The sequence below is a fragment of the Phyllobates terribilis genome, unplaced genomic scaffold (assembly GCF_046119375.1).
Source record: "Phyllobates terribilis strain yellow unplaced genomic scaffold, ASM4611937v1 Scaffold_9__5_contigs__length_417890890, whole genome shotgun sequence".
NCBI lineage: Eukaryota > Metazoa > Chordata > Amphibia > Anura > Dendrobatidae > Phyllobates > Phyllobates terribilis.
In genome coordinates, this window is record NW_027362769.1 from 103,100,487 (window position 1) to 103,122,130 (window position 21,644).

General features: G+C 44.7%; 1 protein-coding gene across 1 annotated transcript in view; it reads left to right on the top strand.

The window, feature by feature from the left end:
* Window positions 1–21,644, top strand: part of PDE11A (phosphodiesterase 11A) — a 921,640-nt gene that overhangs the window by 588,127 nt on the left and 311,869 nt on the right. Inside the window, exon 10 of the mRNA XM_073646878.1 lies at window positions 3,031–3,081. Within this exon, the coding sequence (XP_073502979.1) occupies window positions 3,031–3,081 (51 nt within the window). The remainder of the gene's footprint in view (window positions 1–3,030; window positions 3,082–21,644) is intronic.

Sequence of the window (21,644 nt, forward strand, 5' to 3'; positions counted from 1 at the left end):
AGGGAGACACTATTACAGTTTTTTTTTACGGCAAAAAATGCCAAAAGCCGGATAATACAGAGATTTGACCCGTGGAACTGCAAAACCACAGTTATAGTTATGTGGCGTACACCAGACTCTTTTAAACAGATATCTTGGTGTCTGACCAGTCAGGGAGACACTATTACAGTTTTTTTTTTACGGCAAAAAATGCCAAAAGCCGGATAATACAGAGATTTGACCCGTGGAACTGCAAAACCACAGTTCTATTTCTCTGGCCTACACCAGACTCTTTTAAAGAGATTGGTGTCTGAACAGTCACAGACACACTCAATTTTTTTTTCTTAGGGGGGGGGGGAATACCAAAAGGTTAAAAAGACGTGTATTTGTACAGTCTGACTGAGGGAAAAAAAAATACAGAATTTAGATGAAAAAATAAGAATTTTTCCTGGCCCCTGAGACTGGGGGATAAGTCTAGCAATTTGACCAACAGGAGCACACAGAACTGTAATGCAGCGTTTGCTGGTATAACCACTGCATCTCCTATACTGCCTGCCTGCCTGATATCTGGGATGGATATTAGTCCTGAGAAGGACTGTTTGTTTGATTTGGCAGGCTTTACAGACCCTACACTAACTATTTCGCACTATATATCTCTCCCTAACTCAGCCGCACTCTCCCTACACTGTCTGATCCCGGGCGACTGTGTCCAAGATGGCGGCGCCCGGTTTTAAATACTTGAGGTGACGCTGTGCGGCCAGCCAATCACTGTAATGCCCACAAACAACATGGCTGTGGCATTACAGTGACTGGCTGGCAATCCCTGCATGTTCATTGGCTCTGTAAAGAGCGCCAAATGTGCAGGGCGGAGACCCGAGCTCCCGCCCGAGTAACCCGGAAATGCTCAGTGCTCGCCGAACATCCCGAGTAGTGAGATGCTCGTGCGAGTACCGAGCAGTGTCGAGCATGCTTGCTCAACACTAGACTTAATGTAGATATGCCCAGATGTCATTGTGCCTTCTCATAAACTTGTAGATTCCATCTCAAAGAAAGAATTTTCAGCTACAATTTTCAATCAGTGCAGATTCCCACAAACTTACATGGGTATTCCAAGCATCAGAGGTTATTCCTCATTTTCAGACTGCCTAGTCTACATTTGTTCTAATTAGTAGACAAGATTAATTGATGAAGAAAACACTAATAAAAATGACTGTCATAACCACGATATTAATGTTTTTTTTTATGTATTGACATGTACATTCATTAGCTAGCATTTCACTATTGCATGCTACATTTTGAGCATACTTGTAAAATCTTCGTATTTCCTAAGGGATTCCATCTACCTGGAAGGCTAATAAAGGATGATGATTATTCTTTTAGCACCCAACTGTCTCATATCACATTAAAGTTTCTCTTTTGCCCTGGGCAACCACTAGAACGGCACAGTTTCTATTGCTAAACTGAATTTATAGAACAGACACAGAAAAGAACTAGTAATTATCTGAATTTTACAAAGTGACTTTTAACTTAATAGAACATGTTTTAAAAAGGTGACAGGTGATCATTATAAAAATGTTTCTGTTGAAATAAGACCTGATACCTTGACATAATCCTAATGGCCCTATTACAGAAGAATAGAAAAGCCTCCTGTTATGTGTGTCTAAATGACCATTAGTGAGTTTCATGTACAGGGAACATTATACGAGAGGGTGCTATTTCTACTAATGAACTCACATGAATTCATAAGTCAAGGAAAGGCGGCATTTTCTATATTATATTAATAATAAAGCCATATAACCCAAGATCAAAAATCTGCAAAGCACAGCAAAGACATGTATGGCTGCTAGGAGAAGGGATCCAGCCAAGGTTGGTTCCATCACCTTTTCTATTGGGTGGTGCAAATCTGTGATGGATTTCAATTTCCATCGGCAATAAATAGTTTGGAAATGTAAAAAAAATTGAAGAATTGATCCATGGATCAAACAAGTGTCAGCGTCTTCTCTACTTGATGTCCCAAATGTGCCTGCTATACTAAATACATAATCACATACCTTACAAAATAACCATGCTCTGAACCACCTCCAGCCTTGTGTTTTCAATGTTTGATTTGTTGGGATGACTATCTTAGGTAAAACTATAGGACCTCATCATTTATGGCACAAGTGTTTCTGGATCATGTCAACTTTTTATGAGACAATAAAAGTGTAAGAAAATAAAAGGGTAACACAAGTGTTAATTGTATATGCACAACAAGCTCAAATGTATATATTGCTACATAAAATCATGTGTTGTGTAATTTAAAGGGGTCTTCCACTACTTGGACAACTTCTTCTTAAATATTATATTCCCCCATGTAAAATAAAAGTACCCTATACTGAACAACTGTACTGTCACCATTCCATGTATATTGGCACCGGGTCTCCCGGGGCTTGCCTGACATTGTCATGCTATGTGAGCACTGTAGCCAATCATCGGCTGCTATTGAGCTTCTGCACTCTCACTTTTTTGTAGACATCCCCTTCTTAAATACTATATTTCTTCGTGTAAAATAAAAATACCCTATACTCACCTCTTGTACTGTGGCCATTTCAGCTATGTTGGCATGGGGTCTCCCAGGGCTTGCCTGACATTGTCATACTATGTGAGTATGCAGCCTATCAGCGGTTGCTATTGGGCTGCTGCACTCTCACTTCTTTTGGACTTTTTAGGTTCGTCCAATGGAAGTGAGAGCACAGCAGTTAAATAGTAGCCGCTGATTGGCTGCAGTGCTCAAATGACATAACCATGCTAGTTAAGCCATAAAAGACCCTGCGCCGACATCTCTAGACGTGACACGTGAGGGGTGAGTATAGGGTATTTTTAGTTTACAAGGGGGAATATAGTATTTGAGAAGGGTTGTCATTGTTGTGGATAATCCCTTTAAGCTATTGCAAAGTGTTCCAAGTAGTTGATTTATTTCTGGGTTTATCTAAAACCCTATATTTGTCCAATATGGTGAGGTAGAAATTATTGATTGTAAATGTATAATTTTTTAACTCTTTCTTTACATAGGTCCTCTCCTATCATGCAACTTGTTCGAAAGCTGAAGTTGATAAATTTAAGGTAAAGCATACATGTTTTTCCAATTGTTTTTCTGCTTCCACACAGTATAACGAATAGTCGCATGCATAGTGGTGCGAGCATACGGCTGGGATCACATCACATTTGTGTCCTCATTAATGTGAATTAAAATTGTGGTACATTTAGGTTAATAAATCTGCCCCATTATTTCTTAGAGAATACAAAATAAAACTCATATACATTTTGTAGCCCTATAAAGTTTCTTTTATGTTTCTTTTCTTTTATTTGTTCTTCTTTCATGTTTTTTCCTTGAACTATTCATGAAAAAGCAGAGCAATTTTAACCTAAGATTGCATCTAGTTATCTCTATGCTTTCGGCTTATCTGCAGGCAATTCTTAATCTCTACTGCTCCATCAGTAAATGGAGAACCGGCAAGAAAATTATTCCGTTTTACTATGCATGACAGTTTAACTAGATTTCCGAAAAATACAGAAAAGACTTCGCTAACAAGGAAAAGAGAAGAAAAGTTTTTGGCAAAATTAAATATTACTGAAAAATAGAGAGTATAATTGTTTCTACATAAATGGACTGAATTTTGTTAGAATATTATTAGTCATTGTACTCATAGTAACAATAGTAATAATAATAATTATATTACTGATAACAATAATAATTATTATTATAATACTACTAATCATAATACTAACAACAATAATATTTATAATACTTATTATTGTTGGATTATTATTAGTACTAGTAGTACTAATAATAATAGCAATACTATTAGTAGTAATAATACTAGTAATAATAATAAATGTAATAATAGTAATAGTAGTAGTAGTAATAATAATTATAGTAATAATAATAATGTAAATGTAATAATAAAATAAATGTAATAATATTATAGCTGGCATTTTATTATTATTATTATTAGTAGTAGTAGTAGTAGTAGTATAGTAGTAGTATATTAAATATGATAATAATAATAATAATAATAATAATAATAATAATAATAATAACAGTGCATGACTTTTTAACTTTTTCTTTACTTGGACAGAGATGTCCATACAGCCAGCAGAGGTGATTTGATTTCTTCCATCTTTACACCCTTGTGTAACTACGCAAATTTGCCATCCAGAAGTCTGGAAGGTACAATATCTTACCTTTACAGTCTCCCTCTGTCCATTTAGTCCATAAACATGAAACAGTCTTCATGGAGCACATTTGCACATAGGACGCCATCTGGATAACAACTATTAGATATAAAGAAGGGCAAGATTAATTATATACTATATGCATGTGCAATCTCATATAGTCTCCATAGACAGATATTGGTATAAGTGTGGGTCAGGTTAAAGAGCTCAATGACTCTGCAATGTCACTTGAATACCATCTTTTTCACAAGTGAGTTTATGAAAATTTGGAATAGACATGTCTGTTTTACTGTAAATCCTCATATTGTAAAGTGCAAAGTATTCCAATATATCTGAAAAAAATGTTGCAAAGTGGAAGTGTTTAGCAGCAACAAAAACTCAGTGAAAAAGTAGTGGACTTTGGAAACTCACTAACGTTCATGTGCCCGGCGAGTACAAACTGCCTGTCTTCTGCGGCATCACTCATTAGAGGGTTTCAAACTGCTCGTGGAAGTGACATAAGCACATGTACTCTGCTCGGGGAGCTTTATGAAATGGGTTTCAATCTGGTGTTGGTCAAATTTATGTTTGTCAGTTGCTCGAAGAACACTAGCTACCGAAATGCATAGAGCCTACTATACTAGGTCACTGGAAGGAGGCTGTTTGTAAAAGGGTTTGAACTTGCCTCATGTTTTTATGTGAAGGGAGATCCTAAAGGGGTTGTCCACTACTCAGACAACCTTTTCTCAATCCCTATGTTTCCCTCAATTAAAATAATAACACTTATACTCACCTCTGGTGCCAGCGCCATTTCAGCGATGTCGGCACTGATTCTCCCAGGGCTCGCGTGACATTGTTAGCGCTGGCTTCACTCTCCTCTCTTTCGGACAAACCAGAGATCCAAAGGAAATGGGAGCTGCAGCAAATCTCTCACCTCCTCCAGATGTCAGATTTGTCCAAAAGAGGGAGAGAGTGGAGCAAATTCTGATGGCCGCAGGGATCGCGTGACATTGTTATGTCATGAGTGCCCCGGGAGAGCAAGTGCTGACACCGCTGGAACAGAATGTCCAAGTAGTGGACAACCCCTTTAATGCTATAGGATAAAAAGATATTTTTGACAATTATATGCTAACTACTTTATGTCAACGGTTTTGCGAAAGCCCTTTCTTGTTCCAGCATGAAAGACATGGTTTGATGAGTTTGGTGTGGAGGAACTCCGGTAGCTCCTCAGAGCTCTCACAATTGAACACTTTTGGGATGAAACTTGATAATCAGGTGCGAGCTAGATGGACCTTTTAGTCCAACATCTGTTACTTATTTTTCAAGAAAAAATTGGGGGCAGAATGGGCGCAAATTCCCAAAGACACCCTCCAAAATTTTTAGTCGAGTTGTATTCATATCTAGTTTGTTCACATTTTCATCCTGTCTGACACAATATTTCACGGTCTTGCAGAAAATAGGCGTCTTCTAAACACAAGTTGTTTGTTTTATGCGGTTAATGGTGTAAGAATGGAGACAGTGTTTGTTTTCTGAAGACAGTTTATTCTGATGTCGCCCAACCACAAAGAAAAGACAATGATGTAACTAGTAAATACTGTATGAAGTTAAAAATATCTCAGCATTTTGCACTGGGAGGATAGTGCGAGATGTTAGCTCTTTTTTTCAGATCTGCCTAATGTTGCTCGTTAATGTTTAAGGCTTTCACCTCCACTGCTTGGTCACATTGGCTGCCTGCCTGCGTGGGTGAATGAAGCTCCCAGAGGAAGAGCTCATTAAGTCGTCTCGATCTCCTCTATGGCTCAGGAATGAGCAGTGACGTAGTTCTCTGCTTCTACAATACATGCATATGCTGTCAGGAAGATGCCTACCTCTGGTATTAATAGTGGAGCTTCTATAGATAACATGTTATCCCTAGATATTCATTCTAGGTATGTTTTGTAAAGGGAAATCTAACTTTTTTATCATTTGAACTTCTGTTGTATACTGTCAGCAAGCGAGGGTTAACAGAATGCTGATTTTTCTTTGTAATTTTTGTTTTTAATTGTATTCTAAACTGATACAATAGATATAGTGTATACTATGTTTTTGTTTAATTTCTTCATTAAGTGGCGCAAAAACAAAACAGAGTGCCATACAGCAAAGATAAAAATGGAGCCCCCATTATTTCACACAATAGGTATAGCACCTGACCACAGTTCAATAATGATGAGTGCCAATCCGGTGTTTCAAGCTTCCCATGCTCTGTTCTGACCGCATCTGTAGTATTTAACAAATGAATCACTCTTAGGACTCGCTCACACCCGAGAGCGATCCGACAAACATCGGATTACTCTCAGACCAATGTTATTCTATGGGGCTGCGCACAGGTACAATTTTTTTCCTCGGAGTGAAAAAATCGCTGCATGTCCAAGTTTGTTCTGATATTCATATCGCACTTGGCTGTACAAGTCAATGAGTGCGTGGAAAATATTGCACTGCAATCGGATGTCATCTAAGTACAGTCCGACCGATATCATTGTGCACTGACACAGTGGAAAAGATGGAGAAATTTTGTTCTCCATCTTCTCCTCATCCGAGAGAATGATGTTACTCTGATCAGAGTTTGATCAGTGTGTCATATGCATAATCGACAAAATTCTCCTGGATGAGAGAATCTACGGTCGTCTACCCCTAGCCTTAGTAGTGAAACTACAGGACTTTGTCAGTGATTGGCTGCAGCACTGTTGTTATGACGTCAATGCTGCAGACATAATCAGAGACCAGGGCAATGATGGAGAGCCAGTGCGTGACCCGGGAAGGGCAAGTAATACTTAGTTTGTGTTTTTCTAACTCCCACAGCTTATAGACAAAAAATATCTGAAAGGGAACAACCCCTTTAATCTCTTTTCTATGATCATGGGACAATTTTTGGTTTGCTAACAATGGAGTATAGCTTAACAGGAGAGTCTTGCACAGATTTCTGAAAAATGGGATTGGTACAATCAGTGCTGAGCCCCAACTTTCAAGGGTTTCAGAAGCCAACAACTGCATGGTCTCTCAAAGTGTTTGAGAAGGAAAGGAGATACTGAATTATATGCCACAAAAACATTACTTTTGAAAGTCTGATCAACAATTAACTGAACAAAGTTACTCCTGAAAAATTAGCAAGGACTGAGAAGAGTCATCTGGATGGTGGCTCCTCCCTTCTCTACTCAGATTGCTTGGTGTCTCTTTATTTGCATATACGGAAAGACCTGTCAATCAAGCCACACAGGGAGATATTTGAGGTTGGTGGCTAAGTGTTTCAGGCCTCATGCACGCAGTCATATTATAAGAATATGATAGAAAACAAAAAGTGAGATGCTCAGATGCCAAGGGGAAAAATAGCTCATAATATAGTGTAGTATTGAGTCCTTATAAAGCAGAAAATGGGGTGTCTATGGCTTCTTGGGTAAATGTCTGCAGGCAAAAAAAACAATGAAGACACTGGACAAGGTCTTCAAATCGAGGAACATTTCACCGGCGACAAAGTCACGGTTCTTACATACAGTAGTTTGGTCATTTCTGTGGTAACATATGGATGCGAAACCTGGATGATAAAGAAGCAATACAGAAGAAGAATTAACGCCTTCGAAATGTGGTGCTGGAGAAGTGTTATCAATACCATGGATGGCAAAAAGAACAAAAAAATCAATTTTGGAACAAATCAAGTCAGACATGTCACTCAAAGCAAGGATCGCCAAGCTACGACTTGACGACTATGGACACATCATACGAAGAGAGCAATCACTGGAGAAGGAGATCATGGTCAGAAGAAGAAAAGGAATAAGACGAAGAGGAAGACCAGCAACCCGATGACTTGATATTATCAAGATAATGGCGGAGAAGACCCTGGTGGACCTATCTAGACTTGCACAAGATCGATCTTCCTACAGATCGTTCATCCGTCAAGCTGCCATGGCTCGATATCAAGCTGAAGCCTGGCAAAAAGAAAAATGGGTGGCTCCTTAGCCCAGCGACATAAGTATTCAGTATGATGCCACCTAAATTCATACTGTACGTGACTCTTTCAATATTTTTTTATAGATTTACTGGCATAGTGCTAGTATTATTTTTTTCTTCATCCAACCATGCTCTGTACGGTATTAGAAAAACATATCTTCTTTCTTGATGATTGTTGCAATCATTTTTTGGCGATAATTGCATTCTGGTCACACCGCAACCCCATTAATGACGCTGCATCACAATTTTAATGTGGCGCGTCCATCACGACTCCAGATAAGCTGAAATGTTAGACACAATTCATGGACAGCCATGGCTGCGTTTCGAGAAGAAAGCTGATATGTCTTTCTTGTCCTGCACAACCCATTATATTTTGCTTCTAGATACGATATTTATATATAAAGGACATGAGCCATAACTGCATTCTCTCACAACAATAGAAGTCACTTGATGCAAGCTGGCTATTCTTCTCTGTTGGTAACAGCCGACATGATTTCCATCCAGTTGATATTAGAATGAATTGCACCGCATATTTCGGCATACAGATGCTGCACTTTTGGCCACTTGTGAATTGCTTTTGCAAATACTCAAACCCTTCCGGCACTTTGTATATTACTCTGGGCCACTTCACAGGCTATAGGGTCAGTGTCCAGGTGACGTGTTTCTTAGGTAGTATGTCGTAAAGGGTTGTGAGTTGCCATGGTAACATAATATTGCTAGGATACTTTATTATATGACCTGTCATTTGCAAAATCGGAAGCTTTGGAAATGCATCTTCTCAATTTTTCTTGTGTTCACTAAAAACATAAAAAAAGACCAATCACAATCCAATAATATTATAAGTAGGAAGAAATCATAATATAAATGTATAGTTCTGTCCCAGTACAGATAAGAAGAAAAGTGAGGAAATGTGGTGTGGAAATATAAACTAGAAAAAATGTACGGTGCTATAGAGTGGAGGAAAAACCAATAGACAAAGTGGAGATTTATTATTACTGTCTTAAAATTAGACCAGAAGTTGCACCAAATCTATCACCCCGGCACACGCTATATGACGTAATTGTCATATCTTGCTACGCATGTAAGATCATGTCAATCATATCCTTAGTGGGGGAGAATGGCGGCTCAGTGGTTAGTACTTTAGTTTTGCAAAGGTCCTGGGATTAAATCCCACCAAGGACAATATCTGCAAGGAGTTTGTATGTTCTCCTGTGTATGCGTGGGTTTCCTCCGGTTTCCTCCTGTAATGACCGGAGGTCCGAGAGCGATCCAGTGAGTCACAAACTGAGACAGAGACAGAAATAAACAACACTTTCTTTACTAAAACAGGGATTAGACTAAAACTCAGTATTGCATGAACCAGTCTCAGGTTGTACCTGGGACACTGTCCCTACTAAATACACACAATCAGCAAAAGCTGAAATCAATGTGCCAATCTCAAGGTTTCCAGCTTATGTGAATTATTCTAAAGATCTGGAACAATTTTACCTAAACACAGTGTCAGTCTAGTGAGGGCGGTCTATAGGGACCCCCTGAGATGGCACACTGAGTACAATCCTACCACTATTAACAATAAAAATGCATGAAACTATACCAATTGCTCTTATACCCCTATTATAAGGATACCCGGGTATCTTAAAGTTACGGTACCATTAACCTCAGATGTAGTCTATCACAGGCCTGTGAATCGCGGTGGCTGCAGCTAGTCCTGGAAAACTTTGGCGCCAAAACAAAAGCAACGTTCACAAAAACAGCAAAGGTTCCTTGTCTTGTTGGCCGATGCCGAGCCCACACGCCGGGGACTTTAGTCCTGTAGCCTCAGGTTAAGTTCTGGGAAGATCTCTTCACAAGGCGTGTCAGTATCCTCTCAATGTGGATGACACCGGACCCCTTCTCTTCTCTCGCAGTCACTCACTCTTTTCCAGACCACCGATCATGTGCTCCGTCACAAAGATGGATTCCTCAGTCTCTTTCCCTCTCACACGACACTTGGCTCCTTCAGCACAAAGTCTCTAGTCCACTCAGCATGGACTTCCACAAAACTCCAAAGAGCCACACAGCTTTCCCCAGCTCAGCACTTGTTCTTAAGCAGGGACACAGCTTCACCAGGGACAGGGGTTAACAATCTCCACAGGGAAGCTTGTAGAGACAGTGTCTTGTTGCAGCTCAGTTCTCACAGACTTCCTGTCTAGCCTCTCACACAGCAGACACCCTCAGAACACACAGGCTCTCCAGCTCTGCCCCTGCTCTGAGCTCAGCCAGGAAAAAGTCACAGGGTCCTAATGCTCTCCTAATGCTGCTATCACAGTTCACACTCTCACATGCCACCCACTAGAGGTTGGGGTCCTCGACACACCTCCCCAGTCAAAGTCGTCTTGTGCATAGCGCTGTGGAGGTATACCCGCCGTAGCTCGAGTAGTTCTCCTGGGACCCACCTCAACCGGCTCGGCTCCCGAGGGGGCAGATGTCTCTTCAACGGGAGCCAATGAGGCTGCTCCCTCCTGAGGTGTGGCGCCCTGTGCCACATAATACGGGTCAGGTAACGGACGTGATTCCCCGTTCTCTGAAGGACATACCACATTCTCAATACTCTCGCCACACGGGGACAAATTGATCGCAGGGGGCAAGTAAGCAGGCGCGGAGGCAGACCCACCATCGAATTCAAGAGCATTAGGGACGGCTTGTGGTTCCGTGGAAACGGGGACGGCATCTTTAAACCAGCACCGTTGTAGCATGTTACGATGAAGATTACGGGTTGGTCCCCCTGTCCCCACTGGCTCGACCTCGTAGACTGGAATCTCAGGGCTCACCCGGTTTTTTACCAAGTACGGAGTCGCCTACCACTGTTCACTCAGCTTTCCGAACCGTCGTTTGATTCTCACCAACACTCTATCCCCCGGGGAGAAAAGCTCGGTTTGCATGGGACGCATGTCCCTATGGGTCACCCACCACCTGATACACCACCCTCAATCATCGCCGGTGTTCCCGAACCCATTCTGATGCGGTCCGAGGGGGATTGGAGGAGGGATCTGGCATGCTTAAATCCTCAATGTCCTGCTCTGGCCTCCCGAACATCAACATGTGTGGTGAGTAGCCAGTAGTGCTGTGCACTCTATTATTGTAGGCCCACATCAATTCGGGGAGATACTCAGGCCAGCATACCTGTTGTTTACCCTCTAACGTCCTCAACATCTGCAACAGAGTCCGATTAAAGCGCTCACAAGCTCCGTTACCTTGGGGATGGTAAGGTGTCGTCCTCGACTGTGCGACACCATACAGCTGGTACAGCTCCTTCATCAATGCCCCCTGAAAACATGCCCCCTGATCCGAGTGTATTCTTTGCGGACACCCAAACACCTGGATGAAATGTCGACACACGGCTTCAGCCGCCGACTCCGCCGTCTGATCTCTTGTTGGCACTGCTACAGCATACTTGGTGAAGTGGTCTGTCATTACCAAGCAATAGGAATACCCAGACGTTGAGTATCCTATGAAGACATAGTCAATCATGAGCAGCTCTAAAGGAGCGGAAGTCTTAATAGATTGCGTGGGCGCCCGCTTCTCAGGGCTCTTACTGAGCCCATAGACCCGACACTGCTGACACGCCTCTGTCACCATCTCCCCCAATTCAGGACAATAGAGGACTCGCTGTAACCACTGGAGTGTCTTTTTCACTCCCAAAGTGGGGCCCCTTCTGATGATCCTCGCGAGCGACCATCGGACCCACCCCCATAGGGATCACCAGCTGGTACCGGTGCTGCAGCTCAGATGGCAGGTACACCTTGTTCCACACACAACTTATCCCACTGTCACAGTAGTTTCACTTCTTCCATGGACAGCTGGGCCTTTTCCTCTGCACGCGGCCAGACCCCTTTTTGTACCCAATTGCGCACTAGTGCAATGTCAGGGCAATCGTTCTGGTCCTTCGCCCAATCCGAGGATGTTTTTCCCAGAACACATGGCATCCCTGACGCCACCCCATTTGAATGTACCACACTTCGGAAGATAGGTACCTGCCACAAGTCAGGGGTTTCAGTGTCCTCAAGCTGGTCATCAACATTTTCCCCCGAGGACCCAAGGGGCACCCTGGAGAGTGCATCCACATTTCCGTTTTCCCGCCCAGAGCGAAACTTAATTCGATAGTTAAACTTAGCAAGACGAGCGACCCACCGCTGCTCCAACGCTCCCAGCTTTGCGTTTTCTAGGTGAGCCAGAGGGTTATTATCAGTCATGACTAGCACCTCAGCTCCCGTTAAATACTTGGCAAAGCGTTCTGTCATCGCCCACACCAGGGCCAGTAGCTCTAGGCAAAATGAGCTGTAGTTAGCTGGGTTGCTTTCAGTGTCTCTTAAAGACCTGCTGCCATAGGCGATTACTCGCTCCTGACCATCCTGCACTTGTGCTAGTACCGCCCCAAGCCCATGCAGACTGCCATCGGTGTATAACAGGAAAGGGGAATCAAACCGGGCATACGCTAACAACGGAGCACTCGTTAGGGCGGTCTTCACCTCCTCAAATGCCTTTTCCTGCTGGGGTCCCCATGGGATGGGGCGATTTTGGGGGCCTTGTGCCGTCCCTCTTAAGAGCTCATTCAGGGGACTCACTACTTGTGAAAACTTAGGTACAAATCGCCGATAGTACCCCGCTAAACCTAAGAAGGCCAGAACCTTTTGCAGGGTACAGGGGGTGGCCACTCCTGCACAACCATGACCTTACTGGTCGCGGGCAGAACCCCTTCCGGAGTCACCACGTGACCTAAATACTCAATCTAACTCTGTAACAGTTGGCACTTCTTTGGTTTTATTTTTATGCCATAACAACTGAGCCGCCGGAGAACTTGACGTAACTTCTCAAGATGGTCTTCAAATGAGGTCCTGAACACCACAATGTCATCTAGGTATATCAGGACTGATTCAAAATTCAGATCGCCTAAGCAATGTTCCATTAGGCGTTGAAAAGTTCCCGGGGCGTTAGTGAGGCCGAAGGGCATCCGGTTGAATTTATAGAGCCCCATTGGTAGGACAAACGCCGTCTTGGCCCGATCTTTTTCGGCCATTGGTACCTGCCAATAGCCACTTGCTAAGTCCAACGTCGAGAAATATTTGGCCCGACCCAATGCCGACAGAGACTCTTCTATGCGAGGTAATGGATATGCGTCCCTCACTGTGTGAGCATTCAATTTACGATAGTCCACACAAAACCGAAGGGTCCAATCCTTCTTCCGCACCAAGACCACAGGGGCCTCCCAGGGGCGCTGGCTCTCTCGGATCACTTGGTTGTCAAGCATACTGGCCACCATGTGCTTCACCTCTTGATAGAGCATTGGGGGAATTTGACGATAATGTTCCCTAATAGGAGGAGTATCCCCCGTGGGAATCTCATGCTCAATCCTCCGCATGTCGCGAAAAGGTCTCTTGATGTTCCCACAAGACCTTCTCCAGCTGCTCCAATTGCACGGGGGTCAGTTCCTCCCGATCCAATCCCATCTGGTCCATGATCACACGACCATTCCATTCTTCGGTAGGATGTTCGGTCCGGCCTACTTCGACCACGAATGTCCATGAAGACTGTTCATCTGGGCGAAGTTCGAACACTGTCTTGTCAGGCACCTTCCCTGCTGGCACGAACAGTTCAGCCAGAATGGTTCCAGCAGGAATTGTAACAGCCTCATCTAAAACGTTGATACATCTGACTGGCACCCGTCCATTCTTCACAATCGCCAGAGACCGGGCCACATGCGCCTTGGAGAACGAGGAATTCTCTGGGGCTGGCTCGATGAGTACTTCAAGCCCACTTAGTCTCTGCGCAGCCCCCACCGGTTGCATTAAGAGTTCTTCATGCCGGGGCGCTAGCGTGATCTTGGTCCGTGATGGCACCCGGACCAGGCCCACCCGACCCCCAGGGACCGCACTCTTTAGGAGATCGCAACTCAGCACTAGACGGTGTAACATTCTCTGGGTGGGTCGAGGGTGGGTAGCACGCGCCCAATATCAGGGTCCCTCACTGGCATACATCTGATGATTTAAATCTCGCAGAACGTTCATTCCGAGCGTCACCTCCATCCCTCTTCTAGGAGGGTGGTCCACCAGCACAATCCCTTTCTGACCCAGCTCTTGACCAAACATTTTCAGTTGCATCCACACGATCCTCTTCACCGTCAGTTCGCCATTGTTAGCGGCTGTAAGCCTTATCACTCGGCCGTCCTCGGGAACCATGAGTTGACTGAAGTTCCTTTCGTACACCTCTAAGGGTATTATGGTACATTCGGATCCTGTGTCAACCAAGCATCTCATCTTCCGCCCTTCAAACTCTACTTCCAGCACTGGACTGCATGCGAACAAATCTTGTTCTTCCCATCGAGGGCTTTGTGGGGGGTGGGCCGCTGCTGCTCGCCCTCTCATGGCAACGGCTGGGAGTTTAACGCCGGCAAAGGAGGCTCCGGGGCTGCAGACATCCGGCAGTACTGGGAGATGTGTCCCCGACGCCCACACCTTCAGCAGGTGACTGCTCCTCGTGGACGAGAACTTGGATCATTCGAGGAGGGCGACCTGGCAGACTGTGGAACCACCATTCCAGAAGACGGGGCGGGTGGCCCTTCCGTAGGAGTAGGGACTGGCCCAGCTCTGAGTTTAGACACCTCCAGCTTTAGCTCCTTCAGTTCGGCACGCAGAGCCTGTACAACGTTTACCAGTCCTCCCCCTCCTGAAACTGGTGCCAGACCTCCCTCCAGCTGTGCACTGTCCACTTCCCCCTCGACCACCATAGTAGACTCCTCCTCCCTTTCCACCGTGGCCCGATAAATCTGCCAGAAGGATAATTCTGGGGTAGCTCGGGACATCTCCGTCAGTTTGTCTCGAAGGAGTCTATTGGCTAACCCCATTATGAATTGATCCCGGTGTAAGCGGTCTACCTCTCGGAATGCCCCCATGGCCCCTGGGTCTAGTCGCTGCACCTCATTCAACGTTTCCTGTAAAGTGTTCGAGTACTGCATCAAAGTCTCACATTCCCTTTGGGGCTGATTGAAAAACAAGGAACGAAGCTGGGCCACACGAGCCCGGACTCCTGAACTCCCCTCTAACAGCTCCAAGATTTTCTCTAACGTGCTCCTCTCTGACTCTGGACATACCATCACCATCCGCCTAGCGTCGCCCTCTAGTGCATTTAATGCCAACTCTGCTCGTAATGCGGGGGCCAGATTACACATCCGCAGCACACTCCGGACCCTCTCAGCCCAATACTGCAACTGTATGTTACACCCGTCGTATTTCGGCATGTGCTGAAGTAAAGCTCCTACCGACACATATCCTCCCACAGTCGTCGCGGCTGCCAGGGGTTCTGCTACCAGCGGGGGGGCTGCTGGTGCGGCAGAGTCATTTCTTCCCTCGCCTCCATCCATGACAAGCACTGGATCCTGCTGACTACGCCAAAAATGTAATGACCGGAGGTCCGAGAGAGATTCAGTGAGTCACAAACTGAGACAGAGACAGAAATAAACAACACTTTCTTTACTAAAACAGAGATAAGACTAAAATTCAGTATTGCATGAATCAGCCTCAGGTTCTACCTGGGACACTGTCTTTTCTAAATACACACAATCAGCAGAAGCAGAAATCAATGTGCCAATCTCAAGGTTTCCAGCTTATGTGAATTATTCTAAAGATCTGGAACAATTTTACCTAAACACAGTGTCAGTCTAGTGAGGGCGGTCTATAGGGACCCCCTGAGATGGCACACTGAGTACAATCCCACCACTATTAACAATAACAATGCATGAAACTATACCAATTGCTCTTATACCCCTATTATAAGGATACCCGGGTATCTTAAAGTTACGGTACCATTAACCTCAGATGTAGTCTATTACAAGCCTGTGAATCGCAGTGGCTGCAGCTAGTCCCGGAAAACTTTGTCGCCAAAACAAAAGCAACGTTCACAAAAACAACAAAGGTTCCTTGTCTTGTCGGCCGATGCCGAGCCCACACGCCGGGGACTTTAGTCCTGTAGCCTCAGGTTAAGGTCTGGGAAGATCTTTTCACAAGACTTGTCAATATCCTCTCAATGTGGATGACACCGGACCCCTTTTCTCCTCTCGCAGTCACTCACTCTTTTCCAGACCACCGACCGCGCCCTCCGTCACAGAGATGATATCCTCAGTCTCTTTCCCTCTCACACGACACTTGGCTCCTTCAGCACAAAGTCTCTAGTCACTCAGCATGGACTTCTACAAAACTCCAAAGAGCCACACAGCTTTCCCCAGCTCAGCACTTGTTCTTAAGCAGGGACACAGCTTCACCAGGGACAGGGGTTAACAATCTCCACAGGGAAGCTTGTAGAGACAGAGTCTTGTTGCAGCTCAGTTCTCACAGACTTCCTGTCTAGCCTCTCACCCAGCAGACACCCTCAGAACACACAGGCTCTCCAGCTCTGCCCCTGCTCTGAGCTCAGCCAGGCAAAAGTCACAGGGTCCTAATGCTCTCCTGCTGCTATCACAGTTCACACTCTCACACTCCCACACTCCAAAGACATACTGATAGGAAATCTAGATTGTGAGCCCCACTGGGGGCAGTGATTATGATGTCTGTAAAGCGTTGTGGCTTATGATGGCGCTACATAATCAAAACATAATTAATTAGGTCCTTCTGAAGTCAGACATTTCTTTCCAGAATATCCAAATTTTCCTCCCAAATTGATCCAATTGTATGGCAAAAGAGAGATGTTTGTAATGGATCAATTTGGAAGGAAAATTTGTATATTCTGGAAAGAAAGGGGAGTGGAGTGCCTACAAAGAGCTCCCTGTTTCACCTGGAGCCCATACCCTGACAAAGGGGGACTGAGTATTCGCCGAAATGCTTTGGTCTGCTTTTTGGCCCTTTGGATTCTCCATACCAAGTTCCGTCACGCGCCTTCCAGTACATGCCATCTATCATCAGTTTGGTATCCAGGGATGCTACTGGAGACCTCCTGTCTCCCGCTCCAGCTTGCACTCGAACAACCTTGGACTTCACGGATACTATCTTACACTTCTCCGATCTCTGGCAACTTGCTGACCACCACCCGCCGACAGCTCCGGACTGAGCTTCCAGTAAGTAACCGCTCTTCTGAGAGCCTAATCGCTCATCTGACAACTTGGTTGCACGGGTAAATATTCAATTCCACTACTTAATATACATTCCTTATGAGAAACCCTCCGAAATATTGACTTATCTGGACTTTGTTCCAACTTCAAATTGGAGAACACTAAGGACATTTTTGGACTTTTTATTGATATACTACTATTATGAACATTGATATTGGGAATTCTATGAACTCTTATTAATTCTATGAGGAACCAATCCCATGTTGAATATGTTTGTTATAAACCCTCTTTTTAAAGATAGTGATTATTCTACTTTGTTTTCTCTCTATTAGATTGTTACTTTATTCTTCTGTTTTTTACTGACATACTGTTAGCAAGTGGGAGTAGCGCAATAGATTTATCCTTACTTTAAGTCCCTTTTTGTCAACAGATTTGCACACAAGATCTGTATATCTATCTGCAGCTTCTTTTACTCATATCTATTCTATCCTCACTTCTAGGGCGCTTGTGAAATTAATTATTTTTGTAACCTTAAAGGGACTGTCTTATTCAATTTGGGAAGCTTGGTAATTGATATTGCATTGCATCTTTTTTTTTGAGTTGCCAAAATAGCCTAAGAACAGTGTCAAACAGAGAGCTCCCATTATAATGCTAGCCATCATGGCAAAAAAAAAAATACTGGCAGCCACTGAGTCCTATAGTCCTCCCCTCTTTACTTAATCGTTTGTATGTTATTTTAAGAAAAGTATTGATGCCATATTGTGCTCCTGTGAGCACTGTGCTTTGGAGGGTTAGTGGACTGCAGCGCTGGATCCCTGTTCGCTGGGTACCAGTCAATGCTTTTCCTGGCTGGCAGCCAACATCAGCAAGGGCTCATGCATAGCCTGATGCAAACGTAGCATTATAAGTATTGGTGCTGAGCATTGTGCCGCAATGCTGTAGAAGGTAGAAGTCTATATAAAGAAGTATTATAGCAACAGTCAGTAATTGTGAGCGCAGCGAGACTGCATGACGCACAAGCGAGGATGCTCAGTGTCTGATCGGAGTAGGCTTGAATAAAACGCCCATGGAGAGCACTTGTGGGCTGTAAGCAGAAGCAAGTGACAGGGTGGAGCAACTGAGAAGTTCCTTAAATAACCAGCATGACATCTGGAGGAGCTGCGCAGCAAGGTGGGAGTGGTATGTGACAACATGTGACTGAAGACTTGTGAGTCCTCACAGCATACGCACTGCGTGCTGTGAGGATTTTACAGTGCTGGCACTGGGAGCAGCAGGCGCGTGAACGCAGGTGTGTGATTTGCATACACGCGGTCACTTGCCAACTAGATGTGCACAGCTTCGCTTAATACAAGTATAGTAAGTGAGACCAGACACGTCTAGTTGGAATGTGACCAGAAGTATGCAAATTGCATAATTGCAGTGACATGACCACCCGTTCCCAGCGCCCGGCAGCGGAGAATTCTCAAAATGCACAGTGCAAGTGCTGTAAGAATTCACAAATCTGCAGTCACATATAGTGACTGTAGACGTGTACTCCAAGGCCGGACAACTCCTTTAACCTAAAAGGCAGACATAAGAGACAGTAGTAATGGATAAAATTTGGCCACGGCTATATTCATTAAAGCTTAAAGGGTTTGTCCGGTCCTAAACTACAAGTCTGTGAGAATTCTTGGTGCTGACGATATTCATACTTCTGGACACATTCCGACTAGACTGTTTCCGGCCTAGCTCAATACACTTGCATTGAGCTAGGCCACGCATATCTAGTCTGAATGTGGCATGAAGTATGTATATCATATACTTGCGCTCATCAGAGAATCCTCACAGCATGCAGTGCGCGCAGTGTGAAGACTCACAAGTCTGCAGTCACATAGTCACATTTTTGTTTCATAAATCAATAATACACATTGAAAATAAGCAACTTTGTAATATATCTTATTAGAGAAATCTGATTCTTTTTCTTCCTGAACTAATCTTTCACTCTCTGTAATATACAAGAGATTGAGACAGCTCTCGAAGGACTATATACATTTCAGAAGTTTATCATTCTCCGCCATGTAAAGATAATAAAGCAATGTTTCAGACATGCGTAGTGCCCTTCCCCAGGCTAGTAGTAGTCACTGGCAAGACCATAAGCAGAGCATTGTTTATCCCTTGGACATTATGTACTAGAAGAATGCCAGTCACAGTGCCCCCAGAACAGTGCTGGTGCCAGGAAATCAAGAATATTTCCGTCTGCCCTAACCTAGAACAGCAGTGGCAGCGGGATGTGCACAAGAGGTCCCAGAGCCTAGACACTAAGTTAGGGCATTCTGCATATTTGGACACCTCCTGCACAGATTGTTTCCACAGGGAATCTCCAAAAAATACTCTCTGAAGTTTTTCTTTAATCCATGCACAAGTCTTCTGCACCCTAAAGTGAATAAAACCAGAGAGTACAGGAGCCCCCTAGTGGTTATAGTGGTTATATTCAATCAATAATATCCAGCGGAATATATTCATGTAATTTATGATTTATCTATACAGAAGCAGGTAATATACAGTTCTGTGCCATGTACTATTAATGTTATTGTCAGTACATGCCTAAAGTTCCAATATCTAATCAATAATTCATGGGCTTCTTAGCACCTTAGCAGAAACCAATTCTAGGCATCAGGAGAATGGGCGCAGAAAGAAGGCAAGAGATATTTTAACAAGCTTATAACCATTAAAAATATTGGGTACCGTTGTCAATATTTTCCTATATGATTTTTTTTTTTACCATTCGATGTGTCCAGTGCATACATTGCAAACATTTTCCTTACACCAATGCCAGATGTACACACACAGATCGTGGTGTGAGTCTTAGACTTGTCAAATGAAGCACACCAGGACACATCAATAGAAGATCACGGCACTTCTGGCTTCTCATTTAGACACTATGATGTGAAACCTCTTTCATTTCAAGTGAAAACTCAAAGGGAATCTGTCAGCGGGTTTTGTGGCTACCGCATCTAAGAGCAGCTGAGTGTAGGCAAAGAGACCCTGATTCCAATGATATGTCACTTAGTTTACTGGGTGCAGCAGTTGTGACACAATCAGAGCTTTTAGATGTAGCATGAAGCAGTGCTGAGAAAGCTAACCTCGCCACACCACTGAGTCACAGCTTTCTATGCACAGTGAGCTGCTAATCAGAGGAGGGGGCGTGGTCGGACCACTGGACACGAGGCACCTTGTCTGGGCAGTGATAATCTGCTGGTGATAAAACACTCATTGTATTGAAACCACAGTACAAAGCCTAATAAGTGACACATCCCTGAAATCTGTGTCTGTCTCAGCCCCTACCTTGTACTGTCCTCAGATTACATAACAAAAACCTGCTGACAGATTCTCTTTAAGGTTCTTATGCCACATATCTGGTGTAAACACTGTTATGCACACGCCCAGGCTGACTGGCACGTGCGTGATTAGTGATCCCACTGTACCATGAACCGAGGAGTACCTGGAGGGGCGTAACTAAGTATCAACCCGATCCGACCAAGGTCGCACGGCGGATTAGTCGACTCCGTGGACCAAGGAGGAACCGAGCAGAGGGACCAGGTGTGACTCCAGGTCAGACCCCGGTCACGGTTGTTGACCCACACCGGGGAATGCAGGAACAGGCAGGTTAGACTGACAGACAGGCAGGTGGGTATTAGCAAGTACGACTGGTATGCAAACAGGTGGGCACTGGCAAGCACGTCTGGTATGCAGACAGGTGGGCACTAGCAGGTTGGAGCGCAGGCTGGATAGGGTCCAGTACAGACTGGGAAACGGGTTCAGAGCCGCAGATGCGGTAGTCAAGCAGAGCAAAGCGAAACCGCAGGTGCGGTGGACAAGGCTGAGCAGAGCGAAACCGCAGGTGCAGTGGACAGGGCTGAGCAGAGCGAAACCGCAGGTGCGGTGGACAAGGCTGAGCAGAGAGAAACCGCAGGTGCGGTGGACAAGGCTGAGCAGAGCGAAACCGCAGGTGCGGTGGACAAGGCTGAGCAGAGTGAAACCGCAGGCGCGGTCGACAAGGCTGAGCAGAGCGAAACCGCAGGTGCGGTGGACAAGGCTGAGCAGAGCGAAACCGCAGGTGCGGTGGACAAGGCCGAGCAGAGTGAAACCGCAGGTGCGGTGGACAAGGCTGAGCACAGCGAAACCGCTGGTGCGGTGGACAAGGCTGAGCAGAGCGAAACCGCAGGTGTGGTGGACAAGGATGAGCAGAGCGAAACCGCAGGTGCGGTGGACAATGCTGAGCAGAGCGAAACCGCAGGTGCCGTGGACAAGGCTGAGCAGAGCGAAACCGCAGGTGCGGTGGACAAGGCAGAGCAGAGCGAAACTGCAAGTGCGGTGGACAAGGCTGAGCAGATCGAAACCGCAGGCGTGGTGGACAAGGCTGAGCAGAGCGAAA